This window comes from Microchirus variegatus, assembly GCF_963457635.1.
Source record: "Microchirus variegatus genome assembly, chromosome: 17".
NCBI classification, from domain to species: Eukaryota; Metazoa; Chordata; class Actinopteri; order Pleuronectiformes; family Soleidae; genus Microchirus; species Microchirus variegatus.
Window position 1 is genome coordinate 6,037,280 of NC_139818.1, and position 27,423 is coordinate 6,064,702.

General features: G+C 39.6%; 1 protein-coding gene across 1 annotated transcript in view; it reads right to left on the reverse strand.

Annotated features, from left to right (window-relative positions):
* ntn2 (netrin 2) overlaps window positions 1–27,423 on the reverse strand; it is a gene marked incomplete at both ends in the record, with an annotated part of 41,307 nt that overhangs the window by 434 nt on the left and 13,450 nt on the right. Inside the window, 4 exons of the mRNA XM_083903990.1 lie at window positions 40–114; window positions 594–647; window positions 7,134–7,283; window positions 22,476–22,664. Of these exons, the coding sequence (XP_083760116.1) occupies window positions 40–114; window positions 594–647; window positions 7,134–7,283; window positions 22,476–22,664 (468 nt within the window). The remainder of the gene's footprint in view (window positions 1–39; window positions 115–593; window positions 648–7,133; window positions 7,284–22,475; window positions 22,665–27,423) is intronic.

Consider the following 27,423-nt stretch of genomic DNA (forward strand, 5'->3'; position numbering starts at 1 on the left):
TGTTTATTTGTTGATTATAGATAAGTAATTCTCTCTTACCATAATCCTTTTTACAATATTTCTTCATGTTGATCTTTAGGTTGCCCTTCACTGGTTTACAATAGGATTCACAATCTGAAAAATAAAAATGTCACATAACTTAGTTATGATCATATTTGTTCAACTCCAGTCTCAGAGACATTAAGTCCTGGATGACCTGTAAAACTGAAGTAATTATATCCAGTTACTCTGTAAGGAACCTTGGTGGGGTTTTTGACTAGGAAATGTCATTTGTCCTTAAAGGATGCTAAAACACTCGTCCATGCTTTTGTTAGCTCTAGATTAGATTACTGAAACTCCTTATTATCAGGATGTTTCAACAAGTCTGTTAAAACCCTTCAGTTAATTCAAAATGCTGACAGGAACTGGAGAGAGAGACCATATAAATCCAGTGTTAGCTTCTCTACACTTGCTCCCCCTACATTATAGAATGCAATTCTATTCCAAATCACACATGAGTGGGGAGAGAAACTAACATGTGGCCCCCCATTCAATTACATGCAGACCACCACTTAATATCTAAAAAATAAATAAATGAAAGTGCATACACTAACCTGCTGGCTCTTCTGTACTGCTCACCACTTGTGTGGGGTTGACCGCTGGGATTTCTGAAACATGCACAAGACACAGTTATTTCAGTGGTTACATGTAAATTCATCTTCAAAGTCCAACATGACATGGTCAAAGAAATTAAATGCCTCTGATTTCTGTAAAACAGTTTGACAGATGGGGAATAAGATTATTTAAAGTGAGCCTCTACCTCTCTATCGCTCACTACACCACTACTACTACTACTGCATCCAGATGAGAATATTAGCTCCTTGTCAGCAGTAATCTGCATCCATACTAACACACCTAAAAACATGTACCACATGGCCCAGGTGTACTGGGCATTTTTTGCCAAGGTGAACAGGGAGCTGATTATTTCCTCTGCAGATATTTATTTAGTACTACGAACAAGACTACGCAATGGCAAAGAAAAAAAAAACAGAGCAAGGATTATGATATGGGACCTAAAACGTGGTAAAACTGAAAATATGTTAACAGAGCTTTTCACCTAACAGCTGATAGCCGATTGTAAAGTTGCGCATGCTAAAATAAACATTTAGCAAAAAAACATGTACATTTTTTTAATGTTAGTTTTGACCAGATTCACAGCAATATTTGTGAATGTTGTGATATTTACTTCTCTTGTGAAAATATAATTTCAATGTTTAATCTGAATAAATAATCTAAATCTAAATGTTAAATATAAATGTTAAATGTTAAATGTTAAATATAAATGCTAAATATAAATTTAAATATAAATGCTAACTATAAATATAAATATAAATGTTAAATCTAAATATCAACGTTAAATCTAAATGTTTCGTTTGAAACTAAATGTTTAGCAAATTCACACTGCCGGTAACCGGATGTATCAAAATAAAATGTACCAAAATGTGTTTATACAATCAAATAACAATTTAAAACCACACTAGCGGGGGAAATAAACTTGAACATACTATTGTGATAATAACTACCTAAAATAACAAAAAAAAACATGTTCAGAAGTGTTTTTGCTCTGCCAGTTTTACCAAGTATGCATTGTGTGGTGACTTGAGCGTACTTGGGAAAGCCATATATCCCAGAATGCATTTTGTCGGAACGCCGCAGCAGAGAAAACAAATAAATCAATATTTTTCTGTGTCCCTGAACGCAGGTTTAAAATCATTTGACTCGAGAAATGAGTCATTTAGAATCCAAACTGTGTTTTGTGTATTAAAAGGAACCCTGGCTATAAGACTTGTAGTTCTTAAAAGATAAATGTTAGTATCAGTTATAATAAATTGTTATAAAAAACCTTCTTGATGTCTTCGTTTTTATTAAATTTGTAAAAATAGTTTAACTCGTAGGTCGCCATTGTTGTTAACGTCGCAATGCACTCTGGGTAGTGACGTATAAAGGTTGTACTGGGGGCTTCGGGACCCTGTTGTGACTGTTCAGCATAAACATGTCATCTGTTCAGCCTTTTCAATTTGAACCTGAGCGAAACATACAGGAGGAGGACAGCACTGACAATGTTTCACAAAACGAGCATCAAAATGAAGAGCAAGAAAGACGGGATGAGGCGAGAGTGGGACAAAACCTGTGGTGTATGTGCGGCAACTGCGTCTCCATATAGATATACAGTGAAGCGGCGACTGCAGACGTGGGTTAGATTTAACATTTATATTTATATTTATATTGAGCATTTAGATTTAACATTTAGATTTAAAATTTAGATTCAGTATTTAGATTTAACATTTATATTTACATTTATATTTAGCATTTAGATTTAACATTTAGATTTAGATTTAGATTTAATATTTAGATTAAGATTTAACATTTAGATTTAATATTTAGATTTTTTATTCAGATTAAACTTTGACATTTTTTTTTTTATATATATTTATTTCGTTTATTTTAGCATGCGCAACTTTACAATTTTTGCCTCATATATAGTCAGGTAGTGGGTGATAAGAACCAATCAGGTATAGTGAATCTGTGTAATTATGCCATTGTTTCCAAATGTCTCAATTTCTGGCTATCCAGAATATTATTTAGCCCTGGGTCGCAACATCATTTTTTTTGTGGCTCTAAAACACTGTAAAAATGGATGGCAGATATTTTACAGTTTTAAGCCTCAGGTGGTAAGAGTTGCAACATGAGTGTTCCATTCTTTTAAATCATATGAATTCATATTGATTTTTATTTGAAAGATCTGATATAGATTGCTCTTTTGAGAGATTGTGGATGTATCTTTAAATATATGCATTTTCCGTTTTCAGTGCGCAAATCTTGTGATGATATCAAAATCAAGCAGAACTTGACCATGTTAGTGAGCTGTTCGCTCCAGTGAAGTGAGAAGCTAAACTAACATCTTAGTCTGTACATTTTTTTTATTTATTTAGCAACCAACCAGAATGAATTCCATATGCCACTTTTAAGATGTTTGGTGTTGATAGACCACTCAAGATGATGTTTCGTTTATCATGTTGTTTAACATTAATGTTGTCTTTTTCCTGATCAAGAAAGAGGGCATGGATGCAGGCCAAGCTGCACTCACGGCACCCTCTGCTGCTTACTTTATATTTTGAACTTGAACAGTTTAGTGTCTCAATTATAATCTACAACTGTACTGTAACATTGCACTGTGGTATGGAAAATGAAAAATCTCTAAATGAACTGAATTTAATTAAATAAAAAAAAATCAACTTGGGACCTTGTGAATTGCAAATGACTCAATTAAGAAATTAGCAGTGATACTCAAATACAGTTGTCATCAATGGGTAAATGGATCCTTGATTGTTAATGATCAAAATGTGTACATGTATGAAAAAAGTGCATACACAGTAATAAATGTTCTTTCACGATGCTTCAGCAGTTTGCTCTCCATAACAGATGGTTATGTTTGCAACCCAGGTTACATGAATGGAGAGACTATCTCTCCACCTTACATATTCCATATGCGGCACCATGTTTGAAAAGCTCCCCAACGACAGGAATAAACTGCCCTTGTTGATGGAGCCCTCGCACTAGCCTGGGCCTGGGCAATAAACCGAACATTTACTGATACCGAAATTTGCGACAATGACTGACTCATTTTGCTCATAGGTATATTCTGTGTTTTAAAAAAATTAAAATACAATAAGATAAAAAATAAAAGTTGTTTTTGTCTTTTGGCTGTATGTGTATTTAGGCAAGCTATCGGTATGTTCATGTCCCTTTAAGACGCTTGGCTGGGTACATTGTGTGTAGTCACGTGACTCCACGACCTCCAGTCTGTGATAAGAAGGGAAAGAGACAGGCTTTTAACCAGCAGGGCATCCGGATGCCCAGTACTAAAAATAATTTTTAAAAATAAGACACCCTTCTTTAAGGCAGGACACCCTAAAGACACCCTATTTTTTCCTTTTTTTCCTCCCGTTTTCCCCGGAAACTTCGCTGAATGTGATCAAAATTAGCCACAGGTTATTTTCTAAACCAGGGAACAAACTTGGCTGCACCTATTAAATGCTGGAAAGTCTCTTTGCTCAAAAGCGAAACTTGGCTGCATACAGCACAGATTATGAACTCCCAGCGACATTCACGTCACACTAGAGAACATTCTCTCACTTAGAGCAGTTAACTGAAGCGATCAGCTCATCTGATGCATCTGTTATTCCCTTAATTACAGCGCTTAAGTGTCTTGTATAAAGATTTGAGACCACAGAGTGAAAACAATGAAATGTGCGCTCTGCTCTTCAAAGTCTGTCACCACGTTTTACTCAGATCTACTCGGATCACCTGCACTTCATCTCGACTGTACTCCACTGTGTAAAATCTCTTTTACAAGAGAGACCTGGCCAGGATGGGCACCAGAACACAGTTACACATAAAACACAATACAAAATACAAGTTCAGTATTCAGTATTCAGACTTAAAACTCATGACAACAGCCTTAAATTTGTTAAGAGTTATTATATCCTGAAGCTTGAGCTGCTTCTGCAGCTTATTCCATGAAAATGGAATACTTAAAAGCTGTTTTACCCATCTCTGTACGAGCTTGAGGAACAGTCATAAGAACCATATCCTGACCCTGGATTTCCACTGGACGCGGAACGGCTGCAGAACGGCAGCACCGCTGTTCTGCTTCGTCCTCTGCCCGGTGTCTTTTCTGGGACGTTGCTGAGACGCGCCGCATCGCGTCTGGTGGAAATACTCTCATTGATTAGAATGGAAGCGATTTGCAACGGCGACCGCGCCGCTGCCGTTCCAGTGGAAATCTAGGGTTAGATCTTAACGCATGGGGGACGCATTTTCGGGACATATACAATGACAAATAACAAGGGAGTTTACCTAAAATCGCCTTGTAGATAAAAACATACAAATGACTAAGTCGTCGCATAAAAAGAGAAGGCCAGTTTACTCCTGAGTACAGGGTATACAGTGATGAGTTAAGGCTCTGCTGTTTGTAATGAACCTCAAAGCTCCATGATTTACAGTGTCCAACATATGTAGACAGTGAGCTGATTAAGTAATGTACAACAGATCACCATAATCAAGAACCGGCAAGAATTTAGCTTCGACTAGTCGTCGTCTAGCCTCAAGAGAAAAACAAGATTTGTTCCTTAAGTAAAAACCTAACTTTAGTTTTAGTTTTTTTTTTTTACCAGGTTTTGTATGTGAATTTTAAAAGAGATGTGGTCATCAATCATAAATCCCAAATATTTGTACACAGACACAACCTCAATTGCATTACCTTGGGAAGTTAAAATATTCTGATTTAACACAATCTTTTTGGAATTTGAGAATACCATGAGTTTGGTTTTATCAGCATTGAGAACAAGCTTCAGTTGACAAAGCTGAGCCTGCACTTGATGAAAAGCACTTTGCATGTACGCAAAAGCCTACCACCGGGCTTAGCAGGTTTTCTGGGGGAAACCCTGGAGTTGGTGATAGAGGGGAAGCGGTGGCTCCTCCTCAATGCACTTTTTCTGCTGAGTAGATCTGAACAGATGGGAGGTCTTCATCCAAACCCACAGAATGTCAGTTTCCTAATTTTCCACCCTCATCTGAGGGTTCCAGATCAAGCTCCTTCTGCCCTACCCGAGCAACGGTGGACTCTTTTTGGCTAGATAAACCAGTTCATACAGGAGGATGGGTCCTGGCTAGTCATACAGGCATGGTCCAAACTAAAGAATGCACACAATGATCATGCCCATACTCCACTGGCATTTTCTACTCCTCAACCTGAATGGAGTTGAGAACCTTTGTAATAATCCAGTGTGTACCAGTGAAAGTGGGAGGGCTCCATATATCTATTATGAGATAATCAAAATCAGTCAAAATGTACAGGTCTGTGCAGCGATGAAGATCCTTTTGTGTCAGTGTTTGAAAGAATTTGAGAGACTGATTCAGTTTTAGGATTTGGCATTATGTTACAGCCACCATCGAGTACAACTTCTAGTGCCGCAAATTCATGGAGCAAATCAGCATTTTTTACACCCAAGCTCAAAGACCTTGTTGGCCCACTATTGCCACCATTAGCAGTGGTGGAAAGAGTACTGAAAATCTGAACTTAAGTCAATTGTGACTTTTTAAAGTGACGTTTAATACATCCTCAACAACAATCACATGGCCACAAACTCATACTACTACAGTCTACAACAGGAGTTCATTGTATCCCTGTACAGCTTGTATCCTCTCTGGAAACTCTTCAGAACCTTTTCTACAACCATTCTCTTACCGTTTTTTCAAATAAGATGCTGAAGTTTTATAAGGTGATATTTCCGTATGCATATTTTACACTGCATTTGGATGCCTTTTCTCCCATGATGAATAAACAATTTCCAGTTGTGTTGTTTTCTTGATTTTCTGTCACAACTCCTCACGTTTCCGAAACCAAACTTTCTACTGCGCTGGTTCTGTCTGCTGGTTCCATGGGCACTTTCATGTGATGATGACATCAAGATTTCTCGTTACGTTATGTCATTGCTTTGTGATGCCAGGTAATAGTAGACTACCCCAAAACTGTACTTAATTACAGTAAGTTGAGTAGATGTAAGTTGTTACTTCCACCAATGTCCATTAGTATGTTTAATATGTTAGCTGGTTATTTCAGCATTTGAAATGAGATTCAGATTTACCTTAGTAACACAAACTTACCTAACAAGGCAGAAGATGACTTTGGGTAGGCAAAACAGGCAACATATTCCTACGATACCAAAGATCTAAGCTGACAGAGTTCATAAGGTCAGTCTTTGTTAAAGCTCCACAGCAGAAGAGACAACACTGACTATGTGTCAGTAAATCTTAAAATCCCACTTGAAAAAAAATGGAACTATCTAATCTTTAAGTTTTCTCTTTCCCTGTAACAAAAAAACACCGTTCATTTTAACATGAATTTACAACAGGGACCATTTGTGCTTGCATTTTAAAGTGTTCTCAGTGACATTATCTTTCACAGTGTCTATGCCAACCCACGAAATGCACAGTGGTTCTTATTACATTAAATATTGTTCTTTAGAGTGTAAGTTATTCATGTGATATGCACTGGTGTTTGCAACTGCAGGTTCACGTTAATCACTCACTGATGCAGGGGGCCACAGGTGATCGACTCTGCTGGTAGCCCTTGGCACAGCGGTTGCAGGTGATGCCAGTGACACCGTCCTTGCAGGGGCACTGGCCTGTGGTCTGATTGCATGTCTTGCCAGCTGCGCCCACAGGGTGACAGTCACAGGCTGGGGAGATAGAAAATATAGTCAATATTTCTGCTTAAAAGAGTATATTTAGATAGTAGATAGTAGAAATGTGAAATTATTTATTATTATTATACTTTCTTTACAGAGAATAGGCAGAAAATCAATTTTTGGCACATGTGGATGAAAGGCCACCACTAATACAGCCATAGTCTACACCCAGTGCTTACCGAAAGTAGTCAAAGCACTGGTTGTGTAATTCCTGTGATGAGTTACAGACTTGTGAATTACCCACATAATTTTTTTCTCTCAAAATAATGCTAAATAGCTTTTTTGTGTTGGAATTTACAGTTATAAAAAGGAATAGGACAAGCAGTAAGTTTGGAGATTCAGAGCAGTGCAAACAGTGGCTATGGCCTCTCAACTGCCCAAAGTTTGGAGAGGACACGAAATTAAAAACCTGGAAACTCAGAGGGTGCAAAATACTGCCACTGCACCTTTATGGTAGATAACACCATGCATGTTATGCAGCTACCACTCTCTCTCGCTCTCTCTCACCCCCTCTCTGTTTATCTGCCTGTCTCTTTCTCCCTCCTCTTCTCAGCACTCAAAAATTAGCTTTCTCTCCCTCCCCCGAGTAATATATAGTAATAGTCAAATTACAGTCAAATTAAACATAGCTAAGCTAAGATATAGCAGACAAGATCAGATAAAACATATAGGATATAGAAATAAATACAGAAATATAAATGGGTGATGTAGTGTGGGGTAGGCTATTATGAACAGGTGACGTTTGAGACATGGTTTGAATGTGGACAAGGATGTTATGGTGTGGAAATGTGTTATGTCTTGTGGAAGTGCATTCCAATGGTGGGGGGCAGAACGTGATGTGAGGGTCTAAGGACAGAGGGTGTCACTTGCCTGACAGACTGTAAAGCTTTTTGAGGCAAATTGTGTTTGTTTCAGACAATTGTACATATGAACCACAGAGGGATATATTTATACCTCACTTTCTCTATTTGTATTTTTGGGTTGGTGAAATGAGATTATTTATTCAGTTATAGTCACTGTCCTTCACAATCCACTCAGTTGCTCAGTTCAATGTTAGGGGGAAGACTGCTCTCACTGTGCTTAGACTGACACACATCAAACTTTAGCCTTCTGGAACCACTGCTAAATGTTGGATTTTAGGTAAGTTGTCACTTGAGATGAATAGGCAGAAAGTAGACATATGATCACACAAGTAATTCACAACCAGGGGCGGACGGTGTATAGGGACGATTTGGGCAACACCCTACCAACTAGGAGGAGAAAGTTCTTTTTTTTTCCTAAATAATTCCAAAGATCCTTAGTACAAATATTCCTTTCAGCGGTCTCTGCTAGCCAAAGTAGTTAGTCAGTGTTCTGAAAAAATTTTCACACACACTCCAGTCAGAGTCAGAAATCTGTGCCACCAACTAAGGTTCAACATCTTGAGTGTACAGGCAGGAGCAGGCAGGACAGGCAGTCAGCTGTGTAGTTTTGTGAGCCTGGTCGGTAGACAATGTAGTATTCAAAACAGAGCATGCATGCTCGGCCAAGACACAGAAATGTGTTAATGATCCAAACATCAACATTTATGTATTCTGACAGGAAAAACTAAATTGTGAATTCCAATATGGCCATCCCTTTTCAAGATGGCGGCTATTACATGACTCAAAATTTGCTTTTTCGGAGGCTGTCTGATCACAGATATTGCATTAAGTTGAAGCGCAACATCCATGATCATTCATTGAAATGCTGTGGTCAAGCTCTGTTGGTTTGGATTATTTTATAAGAGTGAAGTCAAAGCACAACCAGGGCACACTGGTGACATCACTGCTGTGGGACTCAGCATGGGGTTAAGTGTCGGCTTGTAGTGCACTAGCTGTAGTTATAGTTTACTGTTGTCGTGGTGTACTCTGTAGTTTGTAGTATACTTAAGCAGAGGTGGAAAAAGTAAAAAAATATTGTACTCAAGTAAAAGTACCAATACTTTGATGAAATATTACTCAAGTAGAAGTAAAAGTTGTCATCTGAAAATGTACTCAAGTAGAAGTAAAAGGTAGTTCATTTGAAATGCACTAAGTTACTTAGTTACTTGCGTGGGGTGTGAGGGTAGTAGAAATATGACAAGGGGTCAGAAATTAAAACAAAAAATCCAAAACTATTTTGGAGCTCATGCGCCCGGCGCGACACAGGATATTACGTTACGAAATATTACGAACTCTATGTTCACGCGCCAGTGCTGGTGCTAATCACATCATCATTCGTCTCGTGCTGGTGTATATTTTTCCCCTGTAGGTCTTCATTGTGCTGAATTTGTATTTTTACTCAGTAAAGGATAGGATTTATAAAGTAACTAAGTACAATACTTGAGTCAATACGTACTCAACTAAAATACAAAATCCTGGGTTTTAAATTGTACTTAAAAAATACAGTAACTTGAGTAAATGTAGTTTGTTACTTTCCACCTCTGTACTTAAGTGTCCCAAATGCTAATAAGCCCCTGTATATATCTCAACAAGAAGTTTGGCTAGTTGCAGTATTGTAGTTAGATAGCCACACCTGCATTGACAGGATGTGCCAGTGCAGGAGAGCTGAGCCAAGGGTAACAGGGCTTCAGTTACCTGGCACTGAATGAAAGATCAGGCTAGGTGTACAGTAGGGCACCAGATGCTTGAACCTAGTTGCATCCCATATGTCAATGTGCTTTTTCAATGAGGCTCAATGAATGTGCTCATAAACTTAATGATGGTAAGCGTCTGGCTTTATTGAGTGGTGGTGATGTGGTGGCCCTGGAACTTAAATACCACTGTTCTTGCTTAACAGCCTTGTATAACTGAGACAGGGCACACATTGCAACAGAGGACGAAGAAAAACTTGTCTCAAGAAAAGGAAGCCTTTCCTTTGGTGTTCTCTGAACTTCTGATCTGTGAGACTCACGCATTTGATTGACTTCTCACGCTCTCAAGCCACACCTCCAATTTCTCGCGCAGAAGTACACATCATGATTAAAAACAGTTCTGGCCCTTGTCGTTCGCGTGGTATGTTATGGTATGTTATAGCACGTCGTATTGTGTGAAGGTGTAAAAACCTGCAGACATGAACGCATCATTTAAAAACCAGGAAGTGTATCGTCATTAGCAACATATGCGTTCATTGAAGCGGATCTCAGCGGCTCTGTTATTGTTGTCAATTAGACTGTGGCAGCAGGTACAACACGCTCCCACTGAGGGGAGGACGTGGATGTACATGTACATTTACGGCTCATGTATTAAAAAAAGGTCATGTTTAAATCGGGCTCGGGCTCGGGCTCATAATTACAGTTAATGTGTCGGGCTTGATTTTTTGGGCCCGATCTAAGCTCTATTCTGAATAGCATAAGCATATGGTGCGAATATCACCCGTCCTCTGAAAGGTTTGAAACCGCTCGCACCGGCGATAACTAGATAGTTCGGTTACGATACGAACGGCAAGAGAGGTGTCCGAGTGTCAATGGTTCTAGGAATTCAGTCAAGCACATGCGCAGAACAGGTAGTGGGGTAATGACACAAAATGCATGTTAACAGTGGTAGTCTAGTGGTTAAGTTGTTTGACTTCCGTCTCAAATTATTTACCGTATTATTATACTAACCCTTTATTGTATAAAGCATTAATAATCCATAAATCATATTGTATAAAGCATTATTTATGCTTGGGATTCATAAAGATATTACTATAAATAAATATATTATGTGTTGTGTTAACCAGCCATACATTAGCCCCGCATGCCACGATGTCTCACTGCAAGGTTTTCTCAAAAGTTGGCAGCCCTGGATCTATGTCATTGAGACAAAAAACAACAGTAATGAGCCCACTGTGTTACGACTTGCTGAATTGGTTAATCTTTACAGGGAGACACTGGAGCAGTTTGGGACAGACCGACCTGACGTGAACTGACTGAAAGAGAGTTCAGTGTTTGATTCCTTGCCTCCAGCTTTGATTCAGTTTGTATGTATGATTGAGCATGGAGCAGACATAAAATTTCAGCTAAGGTTTGGCCAAGGTTAGGTTAGGCCAACTGAGGCTGGCAAAAAAGATGGTGAGGTCTGGCAAGTTCTCTGGACAACCCCTTCCACCAATTGGTCAGACTTGTGAGCAGTTCACAAAATGCAGCTGCAAGACTGAATGCAGAGGACGATGCAAATCCTATCACTTCAGAATCAAGAGTTCGCAGTTGTGTGCAAGCAAATGTAAGGACTAGAAGAAGAACCAATTGAAGCTGTACATGAACAGTCGTTTCCCGACTCAAACAAAACACAAGTCAATCAGTTTATTTTTGTTCACATTGTTTGCAAAATAGAATCAATGTTAAGTTTGTTGTATCTTAACATTACCCTATATACCGGCAACATTTATTCCCCATTGAATCATCATAATATTCAGTGATTTAGATTTTCTAAATGCATAATTGGATTTCTCAGACACAAAAACATATATTTCGATGTATAGACCATCAAACAAAGGATTATTCAATCAAAATGTTTAAAACCTTTCGAATGGCGGCAATCTTGAAAAATGGCGGCCATTTTGTATTTTCAAGGAATAACTTTCCTAAGAGAGTAGGTTCTGAAGCACTTATGTGCCAAATACGGTGCTTGTATCACCAAGTGAAATATTTTTTCAGCAATCTGCCCCACTAGTACTGATGGAAGGTGAAATTTGTAATTTTATTATTCACAAAAGTGCCATTATATTATATTTTAAAAAAGGTTACAAATTACTATAAACAGACACAACTAAAAAATAGAAAAAAAAACAAAAAACAGTAATGCACAATATACAACCATAAAGCTAAGCAAAAAAATTATTCAGCTAACAATTTCTGGTTCCCAGAACAGTTGTGGTCTGTCATGTATATGCTACTACTTCAAACCACAAGGTGGCATGGTTGTAAAGCAGACCTGTGGAAGAGGTAGAGGATGAGAGAGCGAAAGAGGAATAAGGACTACCTGTACATCTTATTGTGTTACGCTACTGCTCAACTACTAATTGTATTGTTAATTGTTTAAGGGGACATATTATTGAAAAAAGATGATGCATGTTTTTGTGGTCCACCTCAGTCCAAGTTCTGGAGATAAAACAATGCAATGCAATGTTGATTTCCGCACTCATTGTGACTTCACAATGAGACATTCCTGGAATTGTTGTCACGCGGAGCTCCGCTTTGTCCCTTAAATACATGAGAGTGCAGGAGAGAGCAATAGTATCCAGAAAACCAGAAGTATGCGAAGTGTTCTATTCTGAGTAGTAAGTATTTGTTTTGTTAGTAAAACAAATACTTCCTGCGGGCTTTGGCTGCCATTTCCAATCCATCCTGAAATATGTCCCTAGGATCCATCTATCCATATGTGGCACAAAGCTGGGTTGCTCTGTTACACATACAGCTGTTTCCTCAGGCAATTTCGCAATTTCTTCAAGAAGAAACTGACATTGCTGAAATTCACAGCAGCACAAGGACTCTGACACAACCAGTCCACCCCAGCTCGAATCAGCCCAGGCTCCGCTTCATTTGTGCACGGCTACAATAGCCGACACCTCCTGTTCCTCCATCCACCTTAACTGTTTCTTGCTGTATTGCAGCTCATACAGGTAGCCATTAGATTCCATGACCAGATCTTCAAATTCCCTTTCTGCAATTATCATTATCAGTTTGAAAGCTGTCTTCTTTGTTACTTCTCCAGCTTTCTCTACAGGGCAAGAGCCTGTCAGCAGAGCTTCAAAGTAAGATGGCAGACACAATGTTTACATTCTCAGAGTGAGGTGCAGAACTATAGATTTCCAGCCTTGGGCCAAAAAATCCTCCAATGATGCAAAATTACATGATTTGCGTCATCAGAGGAAGACAAAGGGCCTGATTTACTAAGATCACAAATTGAGAGCGCTACATTGCGTGCACAAGCTTAAAGATTGCGCCTGCTGCTGGTTTGCGTTTTGCGGGTCACCTACTTAGATTGCCGCCGCAATTGACTACAGGTGGATTTTGTGCTAGTCAAGGGTTGGCAACATGTAGAAAGAGAAAGAGCAGACTCAATGGAAGCGCAAAATTAAATTTGAAGCCACTGAACAGCAAGTACAGCTGATGTTCTGCGATGAGCGGATAACTGGGATAAAGGGATATGACATCCTTGAACCACAAACTGCAGACCAAGGTAAGCCCATACCAGTATAAACACGCATTTCTCCTATGGATATCTATATTTAATTTATTCAGATATACCAAATAAGAAATGAATGTGCACAGTTGAACATGCTCTGGAAAAGCGTAATTTCCTGATTATCCTGAGGATATTTGTTTATGGATTTCTCAGAGGATTATGCTTCAGCAGGGGTGCAGAAGTATGTGCGTAACCACAGCCATTTGTGTGTACGGCCACAAGACCTGTCTTTCAAACGTGCTAATTATAGACGCAAAAATAAGCACCGCAATCAGTTTCAGGTTTCATAAATCACTTTGCCCGTAGTAATATTACATATTTACATTTTCTCCTCCTAACGCCCCACATTGCATAATAGCATTAAGGCAAGAACGCTAAATGGATTATGAGTGCTATTTTGCCCGTCTGAGAGACGCAATCCTTGTAGATCAGCATCAATGCAAATTTGAGTGTGCAATCCAGTTTGCACATGCAAAGCTTTAGTAAATCAGGCCCAAAGTTTGGTGTACGGCCCTCCAGACAGAAGTGAGCATTTTACACACATGTTCTCGACTTGATAATACAAAGCTTATTGCAAATCAGCAAAATATTCCTTTAACATTCCCTGAACTCACTGAAAAGGAAAACACTACACGCATGTCTGTCTTTGTGGATAATTGAAATTCTGATGTTGTAAGTGATTGTTAATTCATGAGTTAAAACACACAGTGGAATGTAAAACAAAAGAGCGATGTACAAGTGTGGGACATCACTGTCAGGGGATCCAGGAAAAACACAATGTGCCCTCCTCTCTCCTGTTTCCCACTCTCGGGCTGTTTACACTCTGGTGACACTGTAGTGTGATCACTTCCCGAAAATTCAGTCAGTGCCCAGCAAATGTCAACAGCAACAAGCAATGATCCGGTCACCTTGTTTAGGCAAGACTTTTTTATGAGCTTAGTCAGGTCGCTGTGATTTCCTCAAGCAACATGAGTTTTTGAGTTTAAAGAGCTGAGTAGTAAGAGACCTGGCATATTGGTCTGACAGAGCTTTAGATTATGTTGGAGAAGATGAGAAGGAGAGTAAGAGACAGATGAAACTGTTGACAAAGACGTTTCCTCAATGACTTGTAGTGGTCAGTGGAGTTTGTGGGGAATTTTGGCCTTGGTCCGAGGCTTGAAACTACAACGCTAATTCCGCACTATTTAGACCCACACGTAGGGGGACAAGACCTCATTCCCAGAATGTAAACAGTGTCCGCCATCTTTGCTAACAGTTACTTTATCAGGACCAAGTGTCACTGGTGGGCACGTAACAAAAAAAAATTATTTAGATATTTCTCAACTCAGGGGAAACTGAGGTTGGGAAGCACATTTTTCAAAACTTCAACCCCTATTCTAGTAATTCAAAGCTAAATGCAAATTGGTGGAATCGGAAGTATCCCTTTAACTTTCTTGCAAGTTAGAGTAAAGAATCTTTCCTATTTACTGTCTGTCCACCCAGTGACAACTTGTTATAAGCCTGGTGAAAAAAGACGACTACTAACAAGTCACGGTTTCTGTCTTTCTACTTGAGTGATCTGTTAATGTATTTATCTGTGTCAGACACACCACCTGTGGACTGCAGATGGGAGTCTGATGGGGGAGATTAACTGCAGCTCAGATCTTCAGACAGATATTTGCCTTGTCCAACAAGGCCAACCAGTCTGCAGGTGTCAAAGTGGCCGCCCTCTCTTTGAAGCTGTGCACGTGTCATAAATCTGATTCTTTAGTGTGCAAAATCTACCATTTGAGCCATGCAGGCCCAACCATTGAACTCAAGCTTCAATGATAATTGCCAAATATTTTTGACTGACCTAAAGCGAAAACACCTCTGCATATGGTAGGGTAAGACACAGGATTAAGTTGATTGTCAGAGGTCAAGTCAAGAGGGCTCTCAGAACATCTGCGAGTTACCCTGCAAGTCATATAACATCACCATACCACTATCCTGATTCATCAGTCACAGAGAGATCCTTGGCCACTTTTCCCCATGTGGTGCATTTAGCAATTTTTAGCATTCCTGGAGTTTGTTTCCTCAGACATGCCATTTAAAACACAGTTGATGACTACCATTACACACTGACGTGAAACCTGACATGGCCTGGACCTTTCATCACTTGTAAACACAAACTTTATCACATTAAATTAAAATCAATCATCTTTCGCAGTCTTGGTAGGAGGTTTGCTTCTGTCAGTGTAAAATCCCCATTATGGGATCTGACGCAAATCTGGTTCACTTACCTTTATTAAGCAGCTTAAAATGAAATTTTTATATCATTTTATCCTCAGCTGGACTGTGACACTACTGACACTGCATTAGTACCTGGCAGTAGAATTATAAAATAAAGGTTTTCATCTTATGTAACTTAAATCCATGACTATGCATCTTATCCACAGAGGATTTTCTTTGTTCTTAATGTTTCATGGGCTTCATTTACAAAACTCATCAGGATTCACCTGAAACGCGAATGTGGTGAATATGAAGCACAGTGGGTGCTTCCTAGGTATGCAGTGGTATTCAGTATTTTACCCTTACCGTTCGGTACACCCTGTTCGGTTCAATACGCAACGGCAAACAACGGTATTACTGTACATTTCAGTCCGTCAAAATGTAATAAAATACACAATCCTGCGTGATTAGATCCACTCAGGAGCAGAGACATGAGCGTCAATCAGCGCGAGTGAACAAGACTCTGAAAAAAGGAAGTTCAAATGAGTCCGCTGTGTGAGATCATTTAGGATTCAGCGTAGACTACGATGAGAAATGAGAAAATGAATGTCAACAAACAAACCACGGAGTGCAAGCATCTGTTATGAAGCGCAGTGAAGTTGGTTTGAAGTTGGATATTCGACAGACACTCGCTCTAGAGCGCCACCCAGAGCAAGCGTCATCACCTTTAATGCGAGATTAACGCTCTTTTTGGCCGAGCAAACTTTGTATTTTTTTTCACATGCTGTTGCAACAACTAGTAACATTAGAACAACTACAGCACCACACCGGATATAGCTAGACCAGAAACAAAACAACAGGCAAGCTGCGCTCACTTGTTTGGGCTTTCGAGCCAGCCAAAGAGTAGTAGGCTAACATTACGTTTTGAGTGGATGGCGAGCGCTTTGCGTTTCTCCGTCTCCAAGCGGGCTCTCAGTATTTAAGGAGACCTCTGAAGACCGCTAGCTCCTTTAGCTTGTTAGGGCAAGAACACGTTAAACCATGGGACTTCATCTTCATCTGAAGAACGGCACTTTATTCACATCACTGCAGGGTAATACACAGCCTCTCTAATTATTGTGCGACTCTCACAATAAGAAGAATTAACTCAAAATATTAAGGGTGACAGAGATATTCAGCTGTGGCTTGCTAATATAAACACACAGAGCACATTACTTCCTGCTTCACTGACGCACCTCTCTGGCAGCAGATTTTTTTAAGTGTATTTGTTTTGTTTAGTAGTGTCTGGTTAAGTTTATGTTTCATATCACTTGTTGGTGTTGGGTTTGTTTTCACTTCCCCTTTTATTTTGGTAACGTTCATGCTTTCATGTCGCGCTGGCACTTCACCTGCCTTGACACACCTCCCCTAATTCCCTAATGCACTTCTCCTGAAACCTCGTGTACAACGGTTGCATACGCACAAAAACGTGCCATACGTCCTTTTCCACACTCACGTTCAGATGTATGAAACGTGAAATGACCGTGGAAATGTGCAGTGCCCCACACCAACTTTATGGCTGGCGTGCGCACGTTTCTACAGCTATTGTTCCTTTGGCGACACTTAGTGGTGATGCTGGGAAACAACAAGTAGTAATCAGAGTGATGTGCACATCAGAGACACATTTATTGAACAATTGCAAATGGTGCAATCCGACGTGAGCGAGTATTTAGGGAAAGAGAGGATTTATTTGACAATGATAATTGGCTCATAAGCCGATTTCGGTCAGGAGTGTGCCAGTCAACCCTGAGCCGAGCCATGCCAGCTGTGTGGGACGGAATCATCCGAATGTCATCCAAGTTCATCAAACTCCCATACAATGCTGTTAAACAGGCCAACATTAAAGCGCACACATTGCTATAAAAGCACCATCACGGGATGAATTTCATCCATCCATCATCTACCGTTATATCCTCCACCAGAGGGTCGCGGGGGGTGCTGTGCCTATCTCAGCTGAAATTGGGCGATAGGCAGGGTACAACCTGGACAGTTTGCCAGTCCATCGCAGGACACCTATGGTCAATTTAGAGTGACCAATTTACTTAATCCCCATATCGTATGTTTTTGGACTGTGGGAGGAAGCCGGAGAACCCGGAGAAAACCCACGCACACACGGGATGAATTTGTTTACGTTAACAAGAAATATTTTCATTCCATCAATGTTCAAATCATATGTGATGCGCAAATGCAGCTAACAAACATCGTGGCAAGTTGGTCTGGTTCATTGTGACTAACAGCATGGTTGGGAACAGGCTGGAGGCTGGCACAGTGCACGATGGGTGGCTTCTGGGTGAGTAAATAGTTTATTCTTTTAATTGTCCCGAATGTAAACCAGCGCCATGCACATTTGGGCCTGTGCGCATTAATATATCATGTTTTTGGTTTTCTTTATTTTCTGCTGGTGAAATAAGAGCTAGAGAGCTTTCTAACAAGCCCCTGATTGTCTTCATGTGTTCAGTATTCATGTCAGTAAAAGCGGGCGTAAAGTTGGAAATGTCAGCCATGGCGCACTTCTGCATTCATTAATTGTGAGAAATTTAAAAAAAAATTGTCAAAGTGTTTAATATCCTGCCATCTTTACGCACGAGGGATGTGTATTGTTAGCAGATAATAGTATGACCTGTTGCGATCACTTCGGCGGTGAGCAGAAACCCTCCGCTTCACCTCCACCTTGAGATCTGACCATTTATTTTTAATCTCTGTGTGTGCGCTGCTTGGATCCTACGGCATTTACAGCCTCACACACACGCTCCCACTCACATCTTTTTTGTCATATTTATCCCTGGGGTACCAGGGTACCAAACAAAATCGCCCTGCGCGTCTCCACGTTATTCACTAGAATCTCTTGCTCAGACTGTGAGCAAGAGATTCTAGTGAATTCTTCAGACTGTGTGAAATTCCTTTTCTTTCCTTTGTTCACTGCATTATTTGATCAAAGAGGTGAATCTCAGGGCCTATTTAAATTGATTTGCATATTTAAATGAGGGCGTGGACAGGGAGGAGTTTGTCACCTCTGCATGTGCGCTCAATTCCACATTGATTTGGGATGTACAAAAGAAACGTGCGTATGACAGTTTCTTGGTTTCAGGAGGAAATCCATGCAAGTCTTTGTACTTGAGGCCTCTGCTGGTCCTCAGTAATCACTCACACCTGCCATTGATTCCCTCTTCTCCTATATAGTGTTCCCAGTCCCTCAGTCGTGTGCCAGTGCATCGTTTATGCTTCCAGAAAAAACTATCCAAGTCTGTCTTGCTAATTTGCTCAATTAGCTCAAGTGCAAAATGTTGTTTTATTTTCTACTTTGAGTTCCTGATTTTTTGTTTGATTGTTTCAAGAGGAAAAATAAAGACTCCTTTCTGTCTTGCCTCCAGCCTAGGGTGACCACCTCCAGACAGACAAAATGTGGGACAAGGAGCATGGTAAAGTGGGACAATGTGGGACATACCTTATAACTTTAAATGTTAAGATATATTGTAGGGCTGAACGATTATGGCAAAAATAATAATCACAAATATTTTTGATTGTTATTAAAATCATGATTAATAAACATGATTATTCATTGTTTTCAAAACTTGAGTATTTATTGAACCACCAAACTTTAAATATAACTTAAAAAACAGTCAGAAATAAATTAGTAATAAGCAAAATAATAATAATAATAATACTAATAATAATACTAAATAATAATAATTTATTTAGTATTATTACTAATAATAATGATAGCAAGAAAAACAATAAATAACCAATCTACTTGCACTGCTGCACAGCTATCTCTTGATGTCTGCGGGACGTGGTGGGATATGGGAGTGTCCTTAATAGAGGACTGTGACGCTGCGTGACAAGCTTTATCGCCTGGTCTTAGACCACTGTGTGACTGAACTTCCAAACACGTCTCATACCTCCTACAGCACACACATATACAGCTTCTCACATACACACACCATGCTTAGCCTGTTACATAGAAGATACTAGGATTAGTTTGTGTCTGACTCTGGTTCAGTCTGTAGAATAAGATGTGTAATAATAATTAATCTAAAAAGATATTTTGCCACATTTTGGCTTGAACAAATATTGTTTCTCCTGCTATTTGAAATTGCAGTAAGCTGTATTGCGATTTAGAAAAATGTCGATTAATTGTTCAGCCCTACACTACAGTATATGCCAATGTTGTTTTCAATAAAAAAAGAAAATTACACAAAGCAAGCCGATCCACTTTTCTATGTTAAGAGTATTAAAATGAGGAAAAATAATTTATTAATGATTTAATATTTTAATCGTTTTGACAGCACTAATGTATACCTTATTGTGAAATCAAATAGTTTGAGCACTAATTCTTACTTAAATACTGATAAACTCAAGACATCAAAAGAGCAGCTCCACACTCTGTATATTTCAGATTAAGTACAAAAACTGTGTCATTTGCCCTGAAGGCATAATCAGTTCCATACAAAATTATCCCATTCAATTAGCTTTAGTCCACGATCAGTGGAGGAAAAGCCCAAAGGGAGCAGCAAGATATTTCCCAGTGGCCTGGAAAAGTCATTTGAATAGTTAGACTGATGTTGCTTATGTTCAATTAGACTGAATGTGTACATAGAACTATTGGCACAGATGAAGACGTGTTTACAACAACAAACAGTTTAGTTGAGGAAGTAATTGATTGCTGCGTTGGCAATCCCAGCCTCAATTTTGATTTCCCTTTGACACTGTGAATTTGCTGCACAACAGCAAATATCCTCACAGCCTGTTTCACAATAATTGCGACATGCAGCCAATGGAGCTACACTTAAAAATGTATTTTGTCAATGTTCTCTGTGGTCTATTGACACCAGTTGTATGACCTGTAATCACATAAAAACTTACATTTTACCGACCTCATAGTTCAGACAGGCCATGTGGTGTCTGCCATGCTTTTTTAATCTTGCTGACTTTTTTCTAATGCCTGTGACATTGTAAAGGGGGGGGGGGGGTGATTGAGCATTAGATCTGTCGAGCTGGAGTAATTCATGCAGATCTGTGAATTTGGATCTAAGTACTTAACACAGAAAACAGCTTGTGTGTTTGGTGTATATGAGGTTAAGTGGTAGACAGAAGTAAAGTGTTTTCTTTCTTCTTCAAATACTCAGGTTGTATACTGACATCCATCTAAAGCCGGCTTGATTTGAAACAGACCTGACCCATTCATTCTTTTTAGAGCTGCACTGCCCTCCAGCCCTTTGCACTCCAGTCTCAGCTTTAAAAAAACACCTGTGTTTTATTGTCATAACTCCATTTCAGAGGAAACACTCACCTCCCTCAGCCATCGCACACATCTGACCTCTAATTTGACCTTGACACATGAAGAGAAAACATGGAGGAGTTAAAAAATCACAGCTGAAAATAAAGTAAGGGAGCCCACAGTAAGAGAGGAAGACAATGTGAAAGATTTTACAAGTAGTGAGTAATGGTGAGAAAAGGCAGACGGTGAGGAAGAGGAGTTGGTGGCTATAAACCAATAAGGGGACATGAGATGAAGAAAGAGAGCAAATGCTGAGGAAAAGTACAGTGACAGCTCCTAGACTGCAGTGAAATTGGTCTAATCAATCATGAAGTCAGCTGCTGAGCAGATGCTTGTGGATGTTAACTTTAATTTCTGTCATATCTGGGGCCTTTGTGAGAGAAAGTAATAAAGTGTTAACCACCTCATCACAAGGCAAGAACCATCAACCACCAGTGTGGACTTTGGTGCAGGAGAGTAAGTGGTTTTCGGGCTGCAACAATGAATCGATGAATTAACTTTGTTGATACTATTTTGAACTATCACTTTATAGATACTTTTCCATAGTGCAGTAACAGGTCAAGTGACTTAAGTTTTAAGAAATGTGATCAAGTCATAGTGTAGTTTTTGCCAGACAAAGGGCAAATGAGGCTTGATCTTATGCCATTTCAAAGCTCCCAGTGTTGTGTTACAGCTTCGTTTGGCTGTAGAGGGAAAACGGAGCAAAAGCCAGGAGGAAGATTATCATCATGACATTTCGGCTACAGATCATTGTGGATATCAGGGTTTGGCAGCTATCTCCAATGCTGTTTTTAAAGTTCTGGACGTGACTTCTTATTACATTTACTGGGATCAACAGGATGAAAAACACTCCCTGGTTTTGATTTGAATAGTTTCCTGAGCAACGGGCACAGGAAACTGGTGTTATTCTTGAGTCTAGTGAGAGGATCAAAATGCTTCCAGCATAAATCAGGCAGAAAAATATTCACTGCAAATGTGAAATAATAAAGGGGTAAAATACATTTTCCATGAGGAAGGCCTCAGCCAAGTGATAATATTATGTGGTGTGTGGGGTATGGGGAAACATTTGGTGGAATGGCCAGAAAAATGTCAGGCACAGTATCAATTTGTTTTCCTCAGCTATGCTATGGCAAGTTAGACATTTTTTTTATTGAAAGTTACCATGTATGTTTCCAATCATAATGTGTTACTCCATTTACACTTTCTTAGACATGACTGCTTTTGTTTCCACATTCTGTGAACATTTAGCACTGTCTGTTGCCAAAAGAAAAGTCAAACGGCGAATTATGTAATAATCTGTGATGGTTTCAAATTTCTAAATGTTTCTGACAGCTGAAGAAGAACTGCATAGTCATTGCCACTTAAAGATGCTCAAACGTTACATCTGATTAATAGAAAGTAAAGTAGATCATACTTCATACTCTGGATGGCTGCAACATGAATTCAAAGATTTATACAAAAGTAAAAGGAAAGACTTTCACAGCATTAAATACTTGGTTGGACTCTCACCCTTGCAGGCTCGTCGGTGAGTGATTGGTCTGGCCATGTCCCTGTAAAAGCCCTCCTTGCAGTAGTGGCAGTGGCGTCCTGCAGTGTTGTGGCGGCAGTTCATACAAACACCTCCGCTCTTTCTCCCTGACAGCTTGTACAGTTCCATGTTGAATCGACAGCGACGGGCATGAAGGTTACAGTTGCATGCTGTGGAGAGGAGAACGAAGTTATCATTGACAGTTGTGGGACTAAAATGTTTAGTCTTCTTACAATTTTTATCTGAGAGACTGAATTAATGTTTATCCAAAATGAAGGGGGAGAGTGTACTGCCATGCAGAGAGCTGTAGAAGAGATTTTCCAGTAAAACAGGATTTGTTCATTATCTACACAGTGGTGGTGGCCTTTGGTTGCTATTCCAGAACTCATCAGTCAAAAGGGATATTTGCAGAGCTCATTTTCTCCATTTCATAATTAATGAGTTCAGCTCCAGTCAGCCAATTAGTTATTAATCACTGGAAAGAGAGGACATTACTTTCATGAATCACTGATGATGAAAGACTCCCAAGATCTATTAAAAATGAGACTAGTTCAGATGAAAGAGTGGGCTCGACCTAGATGTCATGAAAATGAGGGGAGCCAAAATATGTGGGACATGGGTAAAGCTTATATTGGGTTAATTCTTCTGTACACTGAGCACAGTCACCAGGTCTTGACATTATTGATTAACTATGTTCACTCTACACCATTCATCAATGAGTGTCTAGTGTGGTCAAAAGGGGGCTGGCCTAGAAAACAAAAAGTGGGAAAAAAACAACTGTTCACAATATCGCATCATAATATCCCACATACACTTCGTAATACTAGTTATGATGCAAAATCAATCTATTAATATAAAAGAACACAGACGTTTATTTAAAATGACATAAAACATAATCTAGACTTCTGTAATTAGAACACCAAACAAGGACTGCACACAGTCATGATAGCGCCCTCGTGTCCCCATGCTAGTCGGTATGTGCAGCAGTTCCCTCAACTCACTTTTGAATCCACAAAACCTTTCAACAACTTTTCGACTTTGATGTGTCTAGCTCATTTACGTTGGGTGCAAAACGCCAAAATTCAAAAAGGCCAACTTCCTGCTGAGTTGAGACCATGGTATTCTCGCCAAAATTCGGTGGAACTCAATCTATGGTCAACATTTGCAGAGGGTTGCCGTTGGCCACGCCATTTTGAATCCGCAAAACCTTACAACCTCTTACAGATCTGAGAGCCCCAGGAGAGACCTTTGACCCTTGACCCCCCCATTTAAGAGGTGTCTAGGCAGTTTCAGTATGGCATCACAAAGTAGTACTGAGGGAAACCTCAATGTGTAACCCATTTGTGAGTTTGCATATGTTGTCTTGCAGCTTCAGTGCTTGAAATCATTTGTTTCAGATACCAAGTAGCACAAACTTACAAATGGGGCAGCAGTAGTAGCTTCTGTAACCCTGCAAGCCAAAAACTTCTAAAAAATAAAACAAAGATCTCCATGGACTTTAGTGCAGGGGTGTGAACTGTTTACTAGTTTAAAGTCAGAAAAGGCTGTCTAAAATTCAAAAAATCTGAACTCTCCCTTTAAATTCCTTTTGTATTAACTGTGGAAAACAATGACAGATTGACATAATTGGATAATAATTGGGTATGAGAAGCTTTTGTTTTACTGATTCATCTTTTATCCTGCATTTCTGATCCAAACACGGCTACAGTTGACACTGGTGCCTTAAGTAAATCAGGTGCCAAGTCTGAAGCCTGTAAAGCAAACCATTGGACAGTTATGTGCTTAAGAGACAGAGAGACAGACACACGTTCCTTACATTTATAAATAGATAATGCTATGGGAAAGATAAGGACAACATATCCAATTTCTTCTGAGGGGAATGTGACTAAAATCGTAGCAGCTATAGCCAGATCTGGGGGGGGCATCTCAAACACATGCACAGCTGTGAACACTTGTGTCATTTAACACCTTATAGCAGAACATCAAAGCGATGGATCACGTTCTCCCATTTAAGTACCAACTGGCTCTCATTGATCGATTTACTGCCTTGCAACAAGATCAGCCAACAAAGTCTGAGGCAAGAAAAGACATTTTCAAATGTAATGACTGTGAAGAAAGCTATAATCGCAATTTTAAATGTTTTAACATATGTAATTTTTTGCTTTGACATGACAGAAAATGAATAAAACTTTTGTCTGCTTTAAAGGATAATGAATTAGGTAAAACAAACTAGTAGATTTGCACAACTAGAAGTTTGTGTATGTGTATGCAGTAAATCACTGTAACAACGTAATAATACTTTCGAGATTTTGTATGTATGTACATGGGTTGAACATATACATATGTAATTTTATTGTTACCCTAACCATTTAGAAATGATCAGAGCAATTAATTTTATGTTTAACATTGTTAGTTAACATTTAGGCATTAGCATAGCCATTACGCCATAGCTAAAGTGTTACCAAGACATGAGATTTATGCAAAAGTCAAACCTGGCAGCATGCTCACTTAAGCCAAACATTTTCTCCTCGACTATACACAACCCCAACTAATTTCAGGTTAATCAAAAAAATTGAAAACAAAAAAAAGTTTGACACATCCGCTCAGAAATCAGAAGTCAGAAAAAACATTGACGAGATAAGCAGTTATCATTTATAATTAAAATGTAATGGACAATATTCTCTTTCAGGCTATCACAAACATAAATGCTGACCTGGCTCTTGTTATTAGAGAGAAAAATTCTATGACCATAATTGTCACTTTAGATGACATCACCATGGCTTCCAGTTCCACTGTGAGGAACCTTGGAGTTGTATTTGACCAGGACATGTCATTTGATTCACACATAAAACTGATTACCAGAACAGACTTCTTCCAGCTTCCTGAGGAATATTATGCGAAATAGAAACATCCAGTCCTTAAAGGATGCTGGAAAACTAGTTCATGTCTTTGTCACATCTAGACTAGATTACAGTCATGCTTATTATCAGGATGTTCCAACAAGTCTGTTTGAAAACATTCAGTTAATTCAAAATGCTGCAGTATGAGTTCTGACAGGAACTACAAAGAGAGACCATATATCTGCAGTGCTAGCTTCTCTACACTGGCTCCCCGTACAGTTTAGAATTCAATTTAAAATCCTTCTCCTCACGTACAAAGCACTTAATGGTCAGGCCCCTTCATACCTGAAAGACCTAGTTTTACCTACCTAACAGATCACTTGACTTAAGTATGATTCCCAGAGTCTGTAAGAGCAGAATGGGAGGCAGAGCCTTCAGTTACCAGGTTTCTCTCCTGTGGAACCAGCTTCCAATGACAGTTCAGGAGGTGGAGCCTCTCTGTATTTAGTTAGACTTAAAACTTTCCTTTTTGATAAAGCTTATAGTTAGAGCTGGCTCAAGGAAACCTGGACCAGCTCTGAGTAATGCTGCTATAGGCCTAGACTGCTGGGGGAATTCCTGTGGTGCACTCACACTCATTCTCTTACACTCGGGGTATGAATATGACTTTCTCTCCCTTGTTTGTGTTTTTTCTTCCTTTTCTCCCTCTCTCTCTCTCTGAGTTGCAGGATCCAGATCCATCATCACCATGGCCCTGTGATGGACTGGCGAACTGTCCACAGAGTACCCCGCCTATCGCCCTGTCAGCTGAGATAGGTAAAGATAGTAGATAAAGTGGTAGATAATGGATGGACGGATGTCATCGACATTATTATTATGCTATAATTAAAAATCAGTATAATTTTTATCAACAATTCCTGCTGCTGCTTATATAAATGGCTGTAGTTCTATAAACATGTCATCACTGACTCTAACTGTTCTGTATAAACTTATAACTTGATACAGTTGTATATCTGCTCCTGGTTCTCTCCTTCTTCTGGCTCTATCTCATCTCCCTCTTGTCCCCCACCTCTCCTCCGTCCCCCATTTTTCCTTCACTCCAACCAGCCGAGGCAGATGGGTCTACAATGTATTTGTATACAAAAAATGTAATTGAATTGAATTGAATATGTTATCCACAACCAGACAGACGCAGCACAGCAGGCACATCTTGCCTCATGGACCCTGCCGGATGTGTAGGCTCATGTCTTTCCTGATCTGTGGGGTGGCACTCGAGGCATTTAGGTTCTGATTGGCCTGAAGCAAGGAATCAACCTGACAATGGTGTGATTTCCCACTGTAATCCCTTACAACATTCAAAGACAACACTCACATTATATTCTGGTGGTTGTCCAAGGTTTGGTTCTCATTTTTCTTATTTGTTGTTTGTTATGTAGATTTTTTCAATCAAGGGCCACACGGCAATGTTGTGGTTAGCGCTGTTGCCTTGCAGCAAAAGGACCCAGGTTCATGACTCAGTCAGAAGGGCTTTCCTTCTCAGGGATAAATCCAACTAAATCACAAGCCAATAAATTGTGGATCCCTGTCTAAAACCATACTTGGCTACTACCTTGACTAAAATTGTTCCTTGAAAACTGGGTGGCAGCCCTCTCACCACTGAATTGCACCCTTTTGGCCAAGGTCTTGATCTACTGTAGCTGCCTTGGGTACCCTCTCGACCTGACCAAACACCCTCTGTGTGTGTACGATAACGTGGTCCTGATATGGCAGAACCTTGGGTTAAGGTTAGGCATTAAAAGGTTAGGGGTAACACTTCTTTTAGGTTGTGAAAATGTATGAAATTCAACACAGTGTCTTAAACTAGAAGAACTGAATTAAATTTCTTGAAAGACGTCTCCAGACATCTCCATCACACCGGCTGAGTTGGAAAATAGGTCTTATGTCCAAAATTCCAAACTATCACTTTAAGAAGAATAGCTTCACAGCAAACCCTGTGTGTGTGTGGCTGAGTTTTCCCTGCCTGTTTTCGCCACCTGCCCGATTCACTGGGAAACACCAGGGGCCTCATGTATAAACCGTGCGTATTTGG